We start from the raw sequence: 19,279 nt of genomic DNA, 5'->3' as shown, positions 1-19,279 counted from the left end.
TAGCAATCAACAGAGTATGGGTTTTTAAATTACCAATTCAAGTTTGTTACTACGATTCAATTTCATTGCTAGTAACTGGTCTGCTCAGTATTTCTATTTCTTGCTGATTCACTCTTGGAAGATTTTAATTTTTTTAGGAATTAATCCATTTCTTCTAGATTGTCCAATTTGTTGGCATATTTCTTTTATTTTACAATAAATATATATTTAAATCTCAGTCTCAATTTTTAATATGGAAAATATTCACAGATATAACCCATGAAACAAAAGCTCTTTGGGGAACCTTAATAAATTTTCAAAGTGTTAAGAGGTCCTGATTCCAAGAAGTTTGAGAGCCCTTCACAACCAACCAGGAGCGCTCAGTGAAGAGGTTATGAAAGGATATCTCCTTTAATCATCTGTTGAAAGAGTTTTGAAAATCTATTTACCTACTCTCATTATTATTAATTGTGTTAACTGGAGTAACAGAAGGATGGATAATTCAAATTTTAAACTTTTTGTTATTTGAAAAGTATGGTGTGATCAGAATAATGGCCTTCCTAAAACTACCGGACTTAGATATCTGTGACAGAAGCTGATTCTGAACTGGTAGATAAAACTTTAGGCCATTACAAGGATTCTTTTTAATTGTCCAAGCAGAAACAAACAAAACAAAACAAAAAACACTAGAATTTCTCCCAGGGCAGAAGGTTTTCCCACTCCCTACAGTCTATTTTCCCACTCCCTACACTCCAGAGAATCAGATGGTATTCTACATGAATAGAAGCAACAGCCTCAGAATGCACACTGAGTAATCACACTGAAAGGAATGTGTAGCAGGATAAACTCATTGGCTGTTTTATATACACTATATATTTTTTAATATAGAATATATTCTACAAGACCACAATTCAGTATATATCTAAATATTTTTCTCAGAATATACTCATTTTAATTTTTTTGTAATATTGCTTAAAAATAAAACAGTTTGGATCAAAAACACTGACATTTGTATAATTCTGTTTACGCTTTTCAAAATTTACCCTTCTAGATTGATACCCTAAGATACAATCTTTGCTCAGGGAGTGCCACAAAAGTAATTGGTTTGAAAAGATGCAGCTTCATAGCTACTTACATGCAGTTTTACCATCATCAATGACTCATACTATAGCTAAAGCACTACCCTTATCCTTCAACTAAGATACTTCTAGAAAGAATACTTTGAAAAAAATACCTCAGCACTTGCAGATCACAGAATGATTTCAAATCATCAGACTGTTTTTCCCAAAATTCCTAAAATTGAACAAAAGTTTTAAGTAGTTAACAGTTACTCTACTCTGGAACAGATCCTCTTAAGTCACAAAGAATATTCCAAAAGTGGGGGTCACTTACCAGAACATCCTTCTCAAGGTATTTCAGAGCCTGAATATCCTTCTCAAGATTGTTCAGCTCTTGAAGAACAAAACTGTGAAACTGTTCTAGTTTATTCAGTCTGATAAATGTAAAAAGCAACAGATTTCATTGGAACTGCTTGACTGTAACAAGAGACAATCCTCTTTTTATAAGAATACTTCTTATTCTTCTCTAGACTTTTAATTTTTTATTTTTAACTTAAATTCAAGTTGGTTAACATATACTGTATTATAAGTTTCAGGGATAGAATTTAGTGATTCATCAGCTGCACATAACACCCAGTGCTCATTATATCAAGTGCCCTCCTGAATGCCCATCACCCAGTTACCCCATCCCCCCACCCAACTCCCCTCCAGCAACCCTCCGTTTGTTTCCTAGAGTTAAGTCTCTTATGCTTTTCCTCCTTCTCTGTTCTTATTTTTCCTTCCCTTCCCCTATGTTCATCTGTTTTGTTCTTAAATTCCGCATGAGTGAAATCCTATGGTATTTGTCTCCTTCCAACTGACTTATTTCACTTAGCATAATACCATCCAGTTCCAACCATGTCACTGCAAATGGCAAGATTTCATTCTTTTTGATGACTGATATTCGTGTGTGTGTGTGTGTGCGTGTGTGTGTGCGTGTGTGTGTGTGACATCTTCTTTATCCATTCATCAGTCAATGGACATCTGGACTCTTTCCACAGTTTGGCTATTGTGGACATTGCTGCGATAAACACTGGGGTGCATGTGTCTCTTCGAATCACTATGTTTGTATCCTTTGGATAAATACCCAGTAGTGCAATTGCTGGATCGTATGGTAGCTCTATTTTCAACTTTTTGAGGAACCTCCATACTGTTTTCCAGAGTGGCTGCACCAGCTTGCATTCCCACCAACAGTGTAGGAGGGTTCCCCTTTCTCCACATCCTTGCCAACTTTTGTTTTAAGAGCACATCTCTCTCTTCTTCCCTTCCCTCATTGCATGACCATCCTCTTCCCCAGAAACTATGAAAACTTTGATTTATCCTTTCAACAGAAGTCCAGAGGAAGCTGGGATTTTAACATCATACTTAGAGCAAAGGAGAGATGACTCTAGGGAAAAGGACACAGAGGCCAGACCTGGCCTAGAAGCCATTATACCACCAATCATGGCTCCCCATCACTTCCAAACTTCCACTTGCTCCCCTCCTCTCTTGCCTTAAGCTGGTCCTGAAAGCGGAAATTGGCTAATAAACTCTGTCTTCTACATGTTAGTTCTAAACTTTCCAACATCTGCTATTCTGTGTCAACCACCACATAAACTGCTTGCTTGCTTGTTTATTGTCTGTCTTCTCCATTAGGGCTGAAAGTTCTATGAAGGCAAGAAGCTCCCAAAGCTTGTTGTCACTGCTCTCCTGCACTTAGCACAGGGCCTGGCACCTCGTGCTGCTCAGTGTGCATTTGTTGAATGAAAATGGCTGAATACGTAACCCCTACAAGACAATGGAAGTTCTACAAGTCCAAACTCCTTCTTGGGCTTGTTTTGAGAATCAAATGACATTGCATGTATCAAATTTTGAAAAAAAAATCATAATTCCTATTCACATTATATTTTCTGCCCTAAGAAATTTCCTCCTTCAGTCAAGCTAACCAACCTGCCATTGTTTTCTTTCTCTCCTTCATCTACAGGCCATTTTCTCCAACAAGGAACAATCTCTATACACACCTTCTGTATACCATTCAAACCTTTGTTTCCAAAACCACTACAAAAGCACTTCCATTGTAATGGTTCTAGATTAACTCTAATCACCACAGAACCCTATCTCCATTCACCTTTCCTATCCTTCCTATCTCATGGTCATCTGAGTGTGTTTGCATACGTGTGCATGTGTGCACACAAGTGCATAGCACTCTTTATTGTGGCAATATATATAATGTAACATTCACCCTTTTAGCCATTTTTAAGTGGACGATTCAGTGGCATTAAGTACATTCACAATGTCATGCAACCATACCACCATCCGTCTCTAGAACTTTTCCATCATCCAAACAGAAACTCCATATTGATTAAACACAAACTTATTTCCCACTCCCTCAGCCTCTAGTAATCTCTATTCTGCTTTCCTTCTCTAGGAATTTGCCTCTTCTAAGTACCTCATATAAGTGAAATCATGCACAACTTGTCCTTTTGTATCTGGCTTATTTCATTTTGCATAACGTCCTCGAGGTTCATCCATGATGTAGCATGTGTTAGAATTTCATTCCTTCTTTAGGCTGAATAATATTCCACTGCACATGCATGACACATAGCACTTACCCAGCATTTTTCCATATATACCCATGCTGGCTCTGTCTTCATAATTCGATTATAAATTTTTTTAAAATAGTGTTTTAGGATCATACCATGGCAGACCACGAAGAGGCTTAAGGAAGGCCTTACCCCATCATCTTATGAATGAAGAACTAGAAACTAGACAGGTTACGTGGTGTATCAGACCTCACATCTGCTCAAGCTTCAGGTCTTCATGACCCTAGCACAGTGGGCATGACACAAATGTTTATGAGTGATGACACTTTTATGACTTTTTTTCGAAACCCAACACTTACCTGCATTGATGTATCTGGTTTAAAAGTTGGATTAAGCAATCTGGTGCTTGCTTTGCATCTTCTGAATAAAGTGGACTCCCTTTGTACCTAAGCTAAACCATAACAACAATAACAAAATGATCACACTTGAATTAACCATAACTACCTAAATGGAGTTCAGGCTTTGTGTGAAAATGATGCTACCAGCACATTATATTCATAGCAAACATTACTGCTAAACAACTGTGATAAGACACCCTGCTACACGCTTTCTATGTATTACCTCAGGTTCAGTACCAACAAAGAACAATACACTAAAATAGGAAAACATATTCATGCTATCAAAACACATATTAAATATTATGAACAAATTTCCATTATAAACTAGCTTACATTGGTATTGCAAAAAATATGATAAGACTTTGGCGATTTTCCAAATTAGTTAAATGAATATATTTCAGGGTAAGATACTTTTCTCAAATGTGCTAATAAGTAACTCTTTGGGGATTTATAAACAATAGGACATAAAAGGAGAGAACGGAAATGCTTCCAAAGTTCATCCTGCAGACAAGATTTTGGGACAGCCTACATACGCACTGCCCAGCTGTACTCAGGTTTGCCACCACTCAGCTGACCATCTACCCAAAGCCCACCTCCATCTTTGTCCTGGACACCTCTCTCATCCACATGGTCCCCCCCCCTCCTCCTTGCCTATCGTTATGACCGAATCATTGCTTTCTGGTACTTCCGTTGTCTGAGAATTGCTCTCAATGAAACCAAACCATGAGTCTGATTTCCATGTAGGTCCATCTGGTCCCACTGTAGCAAATGGACATGGAACAACTTCTTACAATACAAACCACAATTCACAAAGGCACCACAATCAGTACCCATAGCTAAGGCAAATATACCTCCCCTAAAGCCTCAGGAGCACCTTCACATATGAAGGATAACAACACTACTGATGAATAACATGAACTTGTTACTTTAAGCTCATGACAAGCCAGCTCTTCATTTTTAGTGGACCATTACCTCGGATTTTCTTTTCAGTTCTCTAGTGAAGTTTTCGAGGGCTGTGATAACAGCAGAACTCCTCGAATTCTCTGGTACAACTGCTAGGGATGAAGTAGAAATGCCTTCTGAACAATAAAAATAGAACATTAAGTAAAACTAACACAGGGTTCAAAATAGATGTGCTCAGTCCATCAGCTGCCTGGAGAATGGAGAGTCAGGCGGGAGGCATAGATATACTCCAAAGTCGTCCCAAGGGGGCCTGACTCTGGCTGACAAGGCCAGCTTAGAACCGAGAGTCCTCATGGTGGGCACTTCCGGCTGCTTCCAGTCAAACCTCAGTCTCTGGCAAGGGCTCATTTCCTCCAAAGTTTCCCAGCACTTTAAACTGTGGCAGCTGATATTATGTCTAAGAAGCAGGATGAAGAAGGTGTCACAAGAGGTTTTAAGGAGGACATGACAGGTAGGACTTTTCTACAGGGGCAACAGAGTTTTATGAGGGCTCTGGCACTATTCTAAGGGATTTGAAAGTATTGACTCGTGTAATCCACACAAAAACCATGTCAAGTAGGCGCTGTTGTGCATATTGAACAGAAGGATCAAATAACTTGTTCGAGCTCACACCAACAGCGCCAGGATTGGAACCTAGGCCAACTGGTTCTTAATCACCAACCTCTAGTATCTCTGAGCTTCCAAATTTGCCCTCTTGGAGCCTTTTGTTTTGGAACAGAGTGGCATCACTTATGCAGATCGCCAACCCCACATATGCAGATATTTTGGATCATTCTCCTTTGTATAGAGTGGATATTTCTAATAAAAACTTAGTTAATAACTACCAACTAAAGCAGAGACCTAGACATTTAAGAACCTTAGGCCCTGAAAATTGCCATAAAGAAGAGTGAAGAGGCAGAAATCAAAATGCTAGAAAGGATATGGTGCTTACTTGCTTTTATCTATAATTTGTGCAACAATTTACTTGGCTTTGAAAGGACAAAATGTTTAGTTATTAGGGTTCTGCAGCAACTTTGATCTTCGAAATGTAACCCCTTTGTAGTGCATGCTGGTACATTCAGTGCTTACAAGTTTGTCACACTCTTGCTTGAATGAATGGCTGGCTGGGCACATAATGTTACCTAAGTCTGTCTCTTCTGTCACTGAGGTGAGGGATTCTGGAGCAGCACCTTCTTCCAATTTTGACTGTTTTGACTTAGCAAAACTGCCATCTGATATGTCTGAAAGTAAGGACAGCACATTAATAACCACACACACGTTCCTTTTGTCCCGATTTTATCTTGTCTTCTTTTCACCAGTTAATATCTAACTTTGATAAGCAGCAAGGAAAACTTGTTTGCTGTTACTAATTACTTATCAGTTGACATGCTAAGAACAGCACAAGCATCAAAGCACTTAGTCTACTAATGCCTGAAAGAGGACACATGGGAACAGGCATCCCTTTGATGAGCTCTGTAACGTCTAGGAACGATCTGCTTAGCAAAGTACAGACTGGCTCAAACAAAACAGTAGTGAGACAAGTTTCTCTTTCTGTACTCTGTTTCTCTATATAGTCTCCCAGGGGTGCCTCGGACACCTCAGGCATGTTCTCATCTCAAAGCCTTTGCTCTTGCGGCTCCTCTGGACTTGAATCCTTTACCCCATAGATCTGCATTAAGGTTCCCTCTGGCCAACCAACATAAGATTTCAGTACCACCCCCCAACTTTTAAATATCTTTCCATGCTTGATTTTTTCCCTAGCCTTTATCACAAAATAACATACTACATGTTTTACTTTTCTTATATATTACTTGCCCCCCACACACTGAAAGATAAACTCCAGCAAAGGTCAGCATTTTGTCTGTTTTGTTCATCAGAATATCTGACCCTTAGAAAAGTGCCTCGTCCACAGTAGACACTCAGGAGATGTTCACTGAATGAATCAATGAATGCTACAAAATATCCAAGTTCCTATGAAAAAAGAACATAAGATACCTTAGGGGTTCCTAAAGTGGCAACGGAGGAAGACTCACCTCCTTCACAGACACACACATTTATAGAGCAATTGAAGAATGGAGGGTTGACTAAACAGCTTCTGCACAACAAAAGAGAGACCACATAAAGAACAACAAGAGAGAGGGAGACATGGTAATGAAGGAGCCCCCATCCCCCGCAGGGTGTACTGCAGTGGGGAGGGATAGTACTAAGGGATGGGGAGGAGATTCCTCTGCCCTGGGACATAAAATAAAAGCTGTGGTTTTAAAGGACAACTAGAATAAAAAAAGATCTAGCCCTAGGATCCTGCCAAACAGTGGGGGAGCTACTGGAACTCACTCTGGATGAGAGGGGCTGGCGAGTGCCATGGTTTATGTTCACCCTCTACCTTGATAGCACAGAGGGAAGTAGGGTTGGGCTGCCATAGCTGACCTACCTCCACACCAGCCCCAGCCATCCCATCGAGGTGGCGCCAGTGCAGCACATACCAGGACACCCCTGGTCAGCAGTCACTACGGCTCCAACTAACTCATCAAGACACAAAACATCCCAGAACACATCAGGCCTGAACCACTTCACCTCCAGACAACTTGCCAGGGCACCCTGCACAGAGTGCCCGGAAACCTCTGTGCCCATGCCTGCTTTGGTTCCAGGGTACCCCCCCGCATGGAGCTTCCCAGGACACCCCAGCCTGCACCAACTTCAGTTTCAACCATCCTACCAGGGTGCCCTCTACTTAGGGAGCCCAAGGATGTAGAAAAAGGAACCCTCTTGCACTGTTGGTGGGAACGCAAACTGGTGTAGCCACTGTGGACAACAGTATGGGGGTTCCTCAAAAAGGTAAAAATAGAACTACCCAATGATCCAGTGTGGGTATTTACACACAAAAAATACCAAAACACTAATTCAAAGGGATACATGTACCGCTATCTGTATAGTGACATTATTTACAATACTTAAATTATGGAAGCAACCCAAGTGTCCATTGACAAATGAATGGGTAAAGATGTGGAATACATATACACAATGGAATGTTACTGAGCCATAAACAAGAATGAAATCTTGTCATTTGCAACAACATGGGTAGAGTTAGAGAATATAATGCCAAGCAAAATAAGTCAGAGAAGGACATAAATACCGTATGATTTCACTCATATGTAGAACTTAAGAAACAAATGAACAAAGGGGAAAAAAGAGAGAGACACAAACCAAAAAACAGACCCTTAACTATAGAGAACAAACTCATGGTACCAGAGCGGAGGTAGGTGAAATAGATCAAGGGGATTAAGCATACACTTACCTTGTTGAGCACTGAGAAATGTATGGAAGTGTTGAATCACTATATTGTACACCCGAACCTAACACAGCACTCTATGTTAACTCTACTGGAATTAAAACTAAAAGTAGCAACAGAAAAAAAAAAAATTCCCACATAGAAGGGAACCTCCATAAGGTTTACCTCTGTTTATATTGGGCATATATCACCAAATTATTACAGGTATAGTTATTTTATATTATCTGTCAGATTTCTTATCAGAAATTTTACAGGCTGAGAAAAATGGAATGATATAAAGTGCTGAAAGAAAAACATTGCCAACCATGAATACTTGATCTGGAAAAGTCGCCCTACAGAAATGAGGGAGCAATAAAGACTTTCCCAGACAAATAAAAGCTAAGGGAGTTTATCGTCACAAGATCTGCCTTATAAGAAATGCCGAAAGTAGTTCATCAAGTCAAAATGAAGGGGTGATAATTAGTAACATGAGAACACAGGAACATATGCCACAATTATGAACACATAGTTAATATCAGAATACTATAATATGATGGTGTGTGAACCACTTAAATCTAGTATAAAGGATGAAAATATTGAAAATAATTATACATGAAATAATTTGGTAATGTATGCCCAATATAAACAGAGGCAAATTGTGACAACAAAAACATAAAATTTAGGGGAAGCAAAAGGTGTAGTTTTGTATGCAATAAAACTTGTTATCAGCTTGAAATAGACTATTTGGTATCTAAAACATTATATGTAAGCCTCATGGTAATCACAAAGCAAAACCTACCCAAAAGTAGATACACAAAAGATAAAGGAAATAAAAAAATACCACTATGAAAAATCACCAATTCACAAAAGAGAGGAAGAGATTAACAAGGGAACTACAAAACAGCCAGAAAACAATAAGATGACATTAGTAATTCCTTACCTATCAATGACTACTTTAAGTATTAGTAGACTGACCAATTTAAAAAGGGGCAGAGGATCCAAATAGACATTTTTCCAAAGAAGATATACAGATGGCCAGCAATCACATGAAAAGATGCTCAATGTCCCTTACCAGGGAAATGAAAATCAAAACCACAGTGAGATATCACCTCACACCTGTTAGATTGCCTAAAATTAAGAAGACAAGAAGCAAGTATTGGTGAGGATGTGGAAAAAAAGGAACCCTCATGTACTGTTGGTAAGAATGTAAATTGTTATAGCCACTGTGGAGAACAGTATGGAGGTTCCTCAAAAAATTAAAAATAGAAATACCATATAGGGGCACCTGGGTGGCTCAGTTGGTTAAGCGTCTGACTTTGGCTCAGGTCATGATCTCAGGCTTCTGAGATAGAGCCCCACACTGGACTCCCCGCTAAGCGGGAAGTCTGCTTCTCCCTCTCCCCCTGCCCCTCCCCCTGCTCATGTTCTCTCTCTCTCTCAAATAAATAAAATTTTTCTTTAAAAAAGAAATACCATATGATCCAATAATTCCACTATTGGGGGATATTTACCAAAGGAAAATGAACACACTAACTCAAAAAGATCTATGCACCCCTATGTTTATCGCAGCATTATTTACAACAGCCAAGATGTGGAAGCAACCTAAGTGTCCATCAATAGAAGAATGGATAAGGAAAATTATGCTCCACACACAGAGGAATATTATGCAGCTATAAAAAAGGATGAGATCATGCCATTTGAGACAACATGGATGGACCTAGAGGGTATTAAGTGAAATAAGACAGAGAAAGACAAATACCATATGATTCCACTTACAAATGGAATCTTAAAAAAAAAATGAAAAGTAGGATCAGAATTATAAATACAGAGAACAAACTGATGTGTGTTGTTTTTTTTTAAATTTGTATTTATTCTATGCAGAATTTACTCCCGGGCCATAAGGTTTTATTTCTTCAGTTTCTTCTGGGATATCTTTTTCTTCTGTGCAACCTCCTCTTCTGGTTTAGGAACAATCTGTTCTTTTTTAGTAAGGATTTTTTTTTTTTAAAGATTTTATTTATTTGAGAGAGAGAGAATGAGAGAGAGAGAAAGCACATGGGGGGGGGGTGGTCAGAGGGAGAAGTGGACTCCCTGCCGAGCGGGGAGCCTGATGCGGGACTCGATCCAGGGACTCCAGGATCATGACCTGAGCCGAAGGCAGTCGCTTAACCAACTGAGCCACCCAGGCGCCCAGTAAGGATCATCTTGATGAGGCAGGGAGAGCTCATGTATGGGTTAATTCGACCATGAGCCCTGTATGTTCTACGCCACATCTTGGGGGCTTTGTTCACCTGGATGTGCTCAATGACCAGAGAATCTATACCTAATCCCTTCAGCTCAGCATTATTCTCTGTATTTTTAAGCATGTGCAGTAAAAATTCAGCACTCTACTTGGGCCACCAACCCTGTGTGCAGCCCCACTGTTTGGCCTGGGCACACCTATCACCTCCACCACTGTAGCAATAGAATGGCACACCCTGCTTCTGCAGAGTGACGTCTTTCAGATACCCAGTGGCTTTTTGGATCTGCAGACCCTTGGTGGTCTGGGCAGTTTCACGTGTATTCTTAAAGTGAACAAGAAGATGTGAACCTCTTGATTTGCATGATTTTGTAGGGTTTTCTGGGTTAAGCAAATAATGAACCATTCTCAGAGGTCACCTCAGACCACTTAGGGGAAGAGCGAGAACAAACTGTTGACCGCCAGAGGGGAGGCCAGTGGAGGGGGTTGGACAAAATGGTGAAGAAGAAAGGAAGACATGGGCCTCCAGTTATGGAATGAGTAAGTCGCAGGAATAAAAAGCAGAGCATAAGGAGTACAGTCCATAATATTGTAATAGCACTGTATGGTGACAGATGGTAGCTATACTTGTAGTGAACATAGTATAATATATAAACTTGTCAAATCACTAAGTTGTACGCCTAAAACTAATGTAATACCGTGTGTCAAGTATACTCAAAAATTTTTTGAATTAAAATGCAAATGGATTGAATCCACAGGAATATAGTAGCTGAATGGATTAAACAAACAAACAAAGACTTAACTATATGCTACCCACAAGAGATTTAGTTCACTTTTAAGGATGTGCACAGGCTCAAAGGAAAAAAATATTCCATGCAAATAGAAACTAAAAGAAAATAGAAGTAGCTATCATCAGACAAAATAGACTTTTGTCTATTTTACATACAAAATGTATTTTACATCAGACAAAATAGGCTTTAAGTCAAAAGTGGTAATAAGAGACTAAGAAATTATATAATGATAAAGGGATCAATTCATCAAGAGGATACAGCAACAATAAATATAAATGTACCCAACATCAGGGTACCTAAATATATTAAGGAAATACTAATGTGTGGGAAGGGATAAGTAGACAATGCAATAATAGTAGTAGACCTCAATACCACACTTTCAACAATAGATAAATCAGACAGACAAAAAAATCAACACGGAAACACTGGACTTGATTTTACTTTACACCAAATAGACCTAACAGACATAGATCATTCTGTCCAAAAGCAGAATACCAATTCTTTTCAAGCACACATGGAACACATGGTATGTTTTCTAGGATACACATGTTAGGTCACTAAACAAGTCTCAGGAAATTTAAGAAGACTGAAATCATGCCAAGAATCTTTTCTGACCACAGTGATATGAAACTAGAAATACCAGGAAGAAACTGGAAAAATCACAAATATGTGGAAATTAAGAGCACACTCCTGAACATTTGGGTCAAAGAAATCAAAAGGAAAATAAAAAAATACCCTGATATAATTGAAAATGGAGAAAATCTACAAAAAATTTGGAGTTCAGTAAAAGTAGTACTGAGAGAAATTTATAGCCATAAATGCCTACATTAAGGGAAAAAAATCCAAATAAACTACCTAATCTTACATCTCAAAACTAGAAAAAGAAGATCGAACTAAGCCTTTGCAGAAGGAAAGAAAAATCAAACCAGAAATAAATGAAAGAGATCAGAAAAATAGAAAAATCAATGGTTTTTTAAAAGATAAGTTGACAACCTTTTAACTAGATTAAGGAAAGAAAGACTCAAAATCAGAAATAAGAGACATTACAACTGATACCACAAAAATACAAAGGACTGTGGGAGACTACTATGAGGAATTACGCACCAAAAACTTGGATAGTTAGAAGAAATGGGTAAATTCTTAGAAACATACAACCTACTACGACTGAATCATGAATAGAAAATCTGAATGAATAGACCAGTAATGAGTAAGGAATAGATCAACGAATTCTACCAAACATTTAAAGAAGAATTTATATTAATCCTTCTCAAACTTCCAAAAGTGGAATGAAAGTAAAAACTCTCAAACCATTTTATGAGGCCATCATTACTCTGATACCAAAACCAGATAAGGATACTATAAAAACAAACAAAACTACAGGACAATATGCCTGATAAATATAGATGCAAAGATTCTCAACAAAATACTAACAAATATACTCCAACAGCACATTAAAAGGATCATACACTGTGATCAAGTGGGATTTATCCCTGGGAAGCAAGGAGGTGTCAACACCCACAAAACATTAAATGCGATCATCTATGTTAATAGAATGAAAGATAAAAATCATATGATCATTTCAATAGATGCAAAAAAAAGAGCATTTGACAAAATTCAACATCTTTTCATGAAAAGAAAGTGCTCAACAGATTGGGTATAGAGGGAATTTACCTCAACATAATGAAGACCATATATGACAGGCCCACAGCTAATGGCATATTCAATGGTGAAAGGTTGAAAGTTTTCCTCTAAGACCAGGAGCAAGACAAGGGTGCCACTTCTACTACTTTTATTTAACATAGTACTAGGAATTCCAGCCAGAGCAATAAGAAAAAAAAAAAAAAAGGTCATCTAAATTGGAAAGGGGAAAATAACATTGTCTCTTTGTAGATGATATGATCTCACATAGCGAAAATTCTAAGGATTCCACCAAAAAAACTGTTAAAACTAATCAATGAATTCAGTAAAGTTGAAGGATATGAAAATCAATATACATAAATCAGTTTCATGTCTATTTACTAAAAAAAAAAAAATCTGAAAAATAAAAATCCCATTACGGTAGTATCAAAACCAATAATATACTTAGGAATAAAATTAACCAAAGAGGTGAGAGATCTATACACTAAATACTGTAAGATATTAATGAAAGAAATTGAAGACACAAATAAATGGAAAGATAACTCATGTCCATGAGCCAGAAGAATGAGTATTAAGATGTGCCTACTACCCAAAGCCATCTATAGATTCAGTACAATCCCTATAAAATAAACTCCAAAAACATTATGGATCCACAAAAGACCCAGAATAGCAAAAGAAATTCTGCGAGAAGAGCAAAGCTGGAGACACCACATATCTAGATTTCAACCTATACTACAATGCTATAATAATCAAAACAATATGGTATTATGCAATGGAATACTATTAATAAAAAAGAATGAAATCTTGCTCTTTGCAACAACATAGGTGGATCTAGAGAGTATAATGCTAAGTGAAATAAGTCAGTCAGAAAAAGACAAACACCATATGATTTTACTCATATGCAGAATTTAAGAAACAAATGAGCAAAGGGGGGGAAAGAGAGACAAACCAAGAAACAGACTCTTAACTACAGAGAACAAACTGATGGTCACCAGAGGGAGGTGGGGGGGATGGGTGAAACAGGTGATAGGAGGGATTAAGGAGCGCACTTGTCGTGATAAGCACCGGGTGATGTATGAATTGCTGAATCTCTATATTGTACACCTGGAACTAATATAACACTGTATGTTAACCACACTGAAATTAAAAACAACAAAAAAACGACCAAGAGAATCAACTAATAAACTGTTAGACCTCACAAGAATTTTCAAAGTTTGACACAGAATAGCATATTTTCACTGTAGCATAATCATTTTAAAAAGAGTAATAACAAAACTATGAATATCTAGGAATTATCTAGGAGAAAACTTTCAAATTCTATAAATGACATAGCCAATGATAAAAATCAATGGATGCATTCTGTACAGTGTAAGATGATTAAATATTTTATTATCTTTTTTAATTTATTTTTTTAAGTAATCTCTACACCCAACGTGGGACTCAAACTCACGACCCTGAGATCGAGTCACATGCTCTTCCAACTGAGCCAGGTAGACACCAAGATGATTAAATATTTTAAAGATATTTAAAGTTAATATCAAGTTAATCTATGTATTTAATGCAATCCCTATCAAAATTTTAGTGAACTTGGGGTGCCTGGGTGGCTCGGTCAGTTGGGCATCTGCCTTCAGCTCGGGTCATGATCCCAGGGTCCTGGGATTGAGGCTCGCATTGGGTTCCCTGCTCAGTGGAGAGCCTGCTTCTCCCTCTCCCTCTGCCTGCCGCTCTGCCTATCTGTGCTCATTCTCTATGTCTCTGTCAAATACATAAATAAAATCTAAAAAACAAAAATTTTTTTTTTAGTAAACTTAAGTAACCTGATCTATTACTCTAAAATTACATGAAATGGTCCAACAGGTCACTTTTGGATATATATCCTAGGAAATGAAATCATTATCTCTAAGAGATATCTGCACCCTCATGTTCACTGTAGCATTATTAACAATAGCCAAGACATGGAAACAATGTAAGTGTCCACTCACAGACAAAAGGACAAGGAATATGTGGTATGCATACACTATGGGATATTATTCAGCCATTAAAAGATGGAAATCCTGGCATGTGTGACAACATGGATGGACCTGAAGGCAGTATGCTGTCAGACAGAGAAAGACAAACATTATATGATTTCTATCACTACATGATGAGATATATGAAATCTAAAAACTGAACTCTCAGAAAGATAAATTGTGGGTTTCTAATAGTAGGGGGGTGGGGAGTAATGGGTGAAAGTGGTCAAAGTGTATGTATTTCATGTTATAAGATGAGTAAGTTTTGGGAATGTAAATGTATAGCATGATGACTAATAGTTAACAATACTATACTGTATATTTGAAAGTAGCTAAAAGAGTAGATCTTAAAAATTCTCACTAAAAAGTATTTTAATATTGTAACTATGTGAAGTGACATATGTATTGACTTTATTGTGGTAATCCTTTTGAAATACATGCATACATCATATTGTACACCTTAAACTTATTCAATGTTATTTGTCAATTAAAGCTCAATAAAGCTAGAAAATAAAATTTATATAAGTATCAAATTTCCTTGAACAACTATGTCAGCCTTAAAGAAGAGTAAAGAGAGGGGCACCTGGGTGGCTCAACTGGTTAAGAATCCGGCTCTTGATTTCAGCTCAGGTCATGGTCTCAGGGTCCTGGAATTGAACCCCACATCGGGCTCTGTGCTCAGTGGGGAGTCTGCTTAAGGATTCTCCCTCCCTCTCCCTCTGCCCCCACTTCTAAATAAATCTTAAAAAAAAAAAAAGAAGAGAATCAACTTTTCCTGTTAGATATCAAGACCTGCTATGAAATTCCAGTAATAAAAAAAGATAGTATAAGAATCCAGACAAATGGACCCACAAAATGCTAAAGATAAGCCAGAGATTCACCCACATTTATATAGGAACTTAATATTTGACAAAGAAGGCATTTTGATGCAAGGGCAATGATAAAAATTATTTAGAGATAATACAGTAAACATAAAATGAAAAACTTATACCATGCAAATGCTTAACAAAAGAAATAAACTTCAAGACAAAAACATTACTGGAGATAAAGGGAGTCATTTTATAATGATAAAAGTTTCAATATTTCATATGGATATACTATTTTACATTTATAAGCACATAAATATATTATTTTATTTAATGCAAAATTGAACAGAACCAGAAAGAGAAGTTGGTAAGCCCACAATCATAATGAGAGGTTTTAACATACTACTCTCAACAATTGACAGAACAATTAGACTGAAAAAAATTAATATAAAATATTTGAAGAACATAATTAAGAAAAGTGACTTAATGGATGTATATTTATATAGATGTTACAGTGATTGTGGATTATACTCTTTTAACCACAAGATAACCTTTAAAAAAAATTGACATATACTGGGTCAGAAAGTACATCTCAAAATTTCAAAGGTTTAAGTTATACAGACTATGTTCTCTAGCCACAGTGCAATCAAACTAGAAAACAGTAACAGAGTCATAGCTTTAAAAAATCCCTTACTATTGAGAAATAATCTGTGGGTCAAAGAAATGAAAACAAAAAATAGAAAATATTTTAAAGTGATGATATATATTACAACATGTGGCACTCACCTCTAGCAGTACTTAGAAATGCACCGCATTAAATGTATATATTATGGGAAACAAAAGATAAATAATTTAGAATTCATTAAAATTAAAAACTAAAAACTTTATCCAAAAAGCAGCTGTAAAGACCTACAGTGAGAGCATCAAACAGAGAAGTGCAAACCACACGGTGGAAGGAGACATTTTCAAGTCCTGAACATATGAAGAGTTCCTAGGAACTGATATCAAAAGACAATCCTCCAAACAAATGGGCAAGACATTTTAGACACTACACAAAAGAGGAAATTCAAATGGCTAACATATAAAAATGATGCTTAACCTTAATCAGGGATATTCAATCAAACTAAAACTTCAATTTGGACACACACACACACACACACACACACACACAGAAATTTTAAATTCCCAAGTGCTGGAGAATGTGAAGCAACAGAACTCTTTTCTGGTGGGAAAGTAAATTGATACAACCAGTTTGGAAAAACAGTTCGGCACATTTAAAACTGGCAAGGATATATAAACTCTGTGGCTGTTCTATTCCTAAAAATATACCTAGAGAACATTTTGCAAATATGTATCAGGAGAAATGTACATAACTCAGCATAGTGGCATTATCTATAACAACCAAAACTGCTAGCAATCCAAATATCCCACAGCACTAGAACAGATAAATATAGTCCATTCATATCACTGAATGTTATGCTGTGATGAAAATAAATATACTTCACCTACATCCATCAGCATAGATTTTACATATGATTTTGAGCAGAAGCAGGCCACACATTTTTTATACAGTATGATGCCATTTGTTTGCATTGTACACAAGATAAAACTAAACTACATATTATTTAGGGATGCATACAAAGAAAGCATTATAAAGAAAAGCAACAGAAAGCTTTTCATGCAAGTCAGGACTGTCATTATCTCTCTCCGAGATGGAGGGAAGTAACAGGGTTATGATCCAGTGTGGAAAGATTCTAGGTCAGTGACAGTATCCCAGTTCTCAGACTGGGTTGTAGTTACATAGGTGTTCACCTTATAATTGTTCTTTAAACTGTACACATATTTGACATTCTCTTCTGAAGGTATGATATTTTTCACAATGCAAAAGTGAAAAAAATAAAAACAGTGGAATCAAACACCAAATTACGGTTAATGGGTCCCTGTGAAGGGGGAAGTGGGGCAGGGATGAATTTAGGGTAGAACCTACCAAGATTCTGAAATAGCAATGTTTATTTTCTTAACCCGGGTGTTGGTCCACAGATGTTTGTTGTGTTGATATCCTAAATAGGCTGCACATAATATACAGCTATTTGAATCTTCCTGATATTTCATTTAAGATGTTAAGAGAAAACAAGCAGTTCAAGAACATCCTAAAGAGTGGCTAGGTGCTCTGCTAAATCACAATCCTGTGAACGGGCTCGAAAACCTCTTTATCGCAGTTACCATAAGAAAACGAATTGGGAAGTTTCAATACTTGGCCACACCATTTTTTTTTTTAGAACATTGCTTTATAAACTGCAAGGGACCTACTTACTCAGGGATAGAAAGAGCCCCTGGACCAGATCCTTAGGAAAGTGCCCCCACTGAGCCCTCCTTTGAGGCCAAAGAGGAAGCAGCGGGTCCCAGGCTATACGTTTCTTGAAACAAGACACTCTTATTCCTGAGTGAAGCCCCATGTCCCTTCCCTCGACCCTCATGCACTTTTGTCATTTTTTTTTTTTATTCATGTGAGACACACACAGAGAGAGAGAGAGAGAGCAAGCATGAGCAGGGGGAGGGGGAGAGGCAGAGGGAGAGGAAGAAGCAGGCTCCCTGCCGAGCCAGGAGCCCGATGCAGGGCTCGATCCCAGGACCCCGGGACCACGACCCGAGCCAAAGGCAGACGCTCAACCATCTGAGCCACCCAGGCGCCCTGACCTCATGCACTTTTGGTAAGCAGATCCCACTGCTCTCTCCAACACCTGGTGTCACTCTGTAAAGTGATTTTTTTTTTATCTGCTGTGATTAGAGTAAAACAGTCCAGCCTGCCAGAATCCAATCAATTTACTTTATTCTGCAGAGTTTAGTACTCTCTCACCTCCGTCTTCCAAGTTTTGCAGTTTATGTTTGAAGCTAGTACTTTTCATCAAGGACTCTTGGTCTACAGCCTCAAAGAAAAAAAGCCATAAATATATGTTAAAATAAGAAAAAAATGGTGCTACATAATCCCTTAAGAAGAAATAAGTACATGATGCAAATATAACATTAATTCTGGAAAACCAGATGAATAACCAACAATAAATAGTACCTTCGATATATTTTCCTTAGATATATTTTCTTCAACTTCTGAATGCTCCAAGGATGACAGATCGCTCGGTGGGTGGGGACTTTGAGGTTCTGAGTGTTAGAACAGTTTCCAGGGAATCAACATGCTAAGAAGCAACTTCGGGTGATAACATTTCACTAGCACATTAAATCTTATCAAAAAAAAAAAAGATATTAAAAATAAACCCCTTTGGATCTTTCAGGGCATGTATGGTTACTAGGTTTGTATATCTGTGGATAAAATGAAGAACCTCAACTAAATCAGTACCTTTCATAGCTGCCCATCTGGCCCCCAATACACAGGCAAATCTCCTACTACCTCAAGCTTGTGACCCTTCTCTTTCTTTTCTCTTCTAGTTCTACTAACTTATATCCTCTTACTCTCTAATGCAATATTTTTTCTCTCTCTTTTCCTTACTCCTTTTCTCCCAGGGCAGCCAAGCTAAGAAGTTGTCAGTTACCTGCTTACTGACGGCTATCGTTTGCCTGGCAATGTGCTAAAGCTG

The 19,279-nt window shown here is 37.7% G+C and overlaps 1 protein-coding gene across 1 annotated transcript in view; it reads right to left on the bottom strand.

The window, feature by feature from the left end:
• Window positions 1-19,279, bottom strand: part of SYCP2L (synaptonemal complex protein 2 like) — a 114,094-nt gene that overhangs the window by 15,252 nt on the left and 79,563 nt on the right. The window contains 7 exon segments of the mRNA XM_025890873.2: window positions 1,214-1,272; window positions 1,372-1,471; window positions 3,958-4,049; window positions 4,969-5,075; window positions 6,081-6,179; window positions 18,547-18,616; window positions 18,757-18,845. Coding sequence (XP_025746658.2) covers window positions 1,214-1,272; window positions 1,372-1,471; window positions 3,958-4,049; window positions 4,969-5,075; window positions 6,081-6,179; window positions 18,547-18,616; window positions 18,757-18,845 — 616 coding nt within the window.

The sequence above is a fragment of the Callorhinus ursinus genome, unplaced genomic scaffold (genome assembly GCF_003265705.2).
Source record: "Callorhinus ursinus isolate GAN/ISIS: 27379988/994484 unplaced genomic scaffold, GSC_fseal_2.0 scaffold26, whole genome shotgun sequence".
NCBI classification, from domain to species: Eukaryota; Metazoa; Chordata; class Mammalia; order Carnivora; family Otariidae; genus Callorhinus; species Callorhinus ursinus.
Note: the sequence above shows the minus strand (reverse complement) of the source record. Positions and strands in the feature narration are given on the sequence as shown.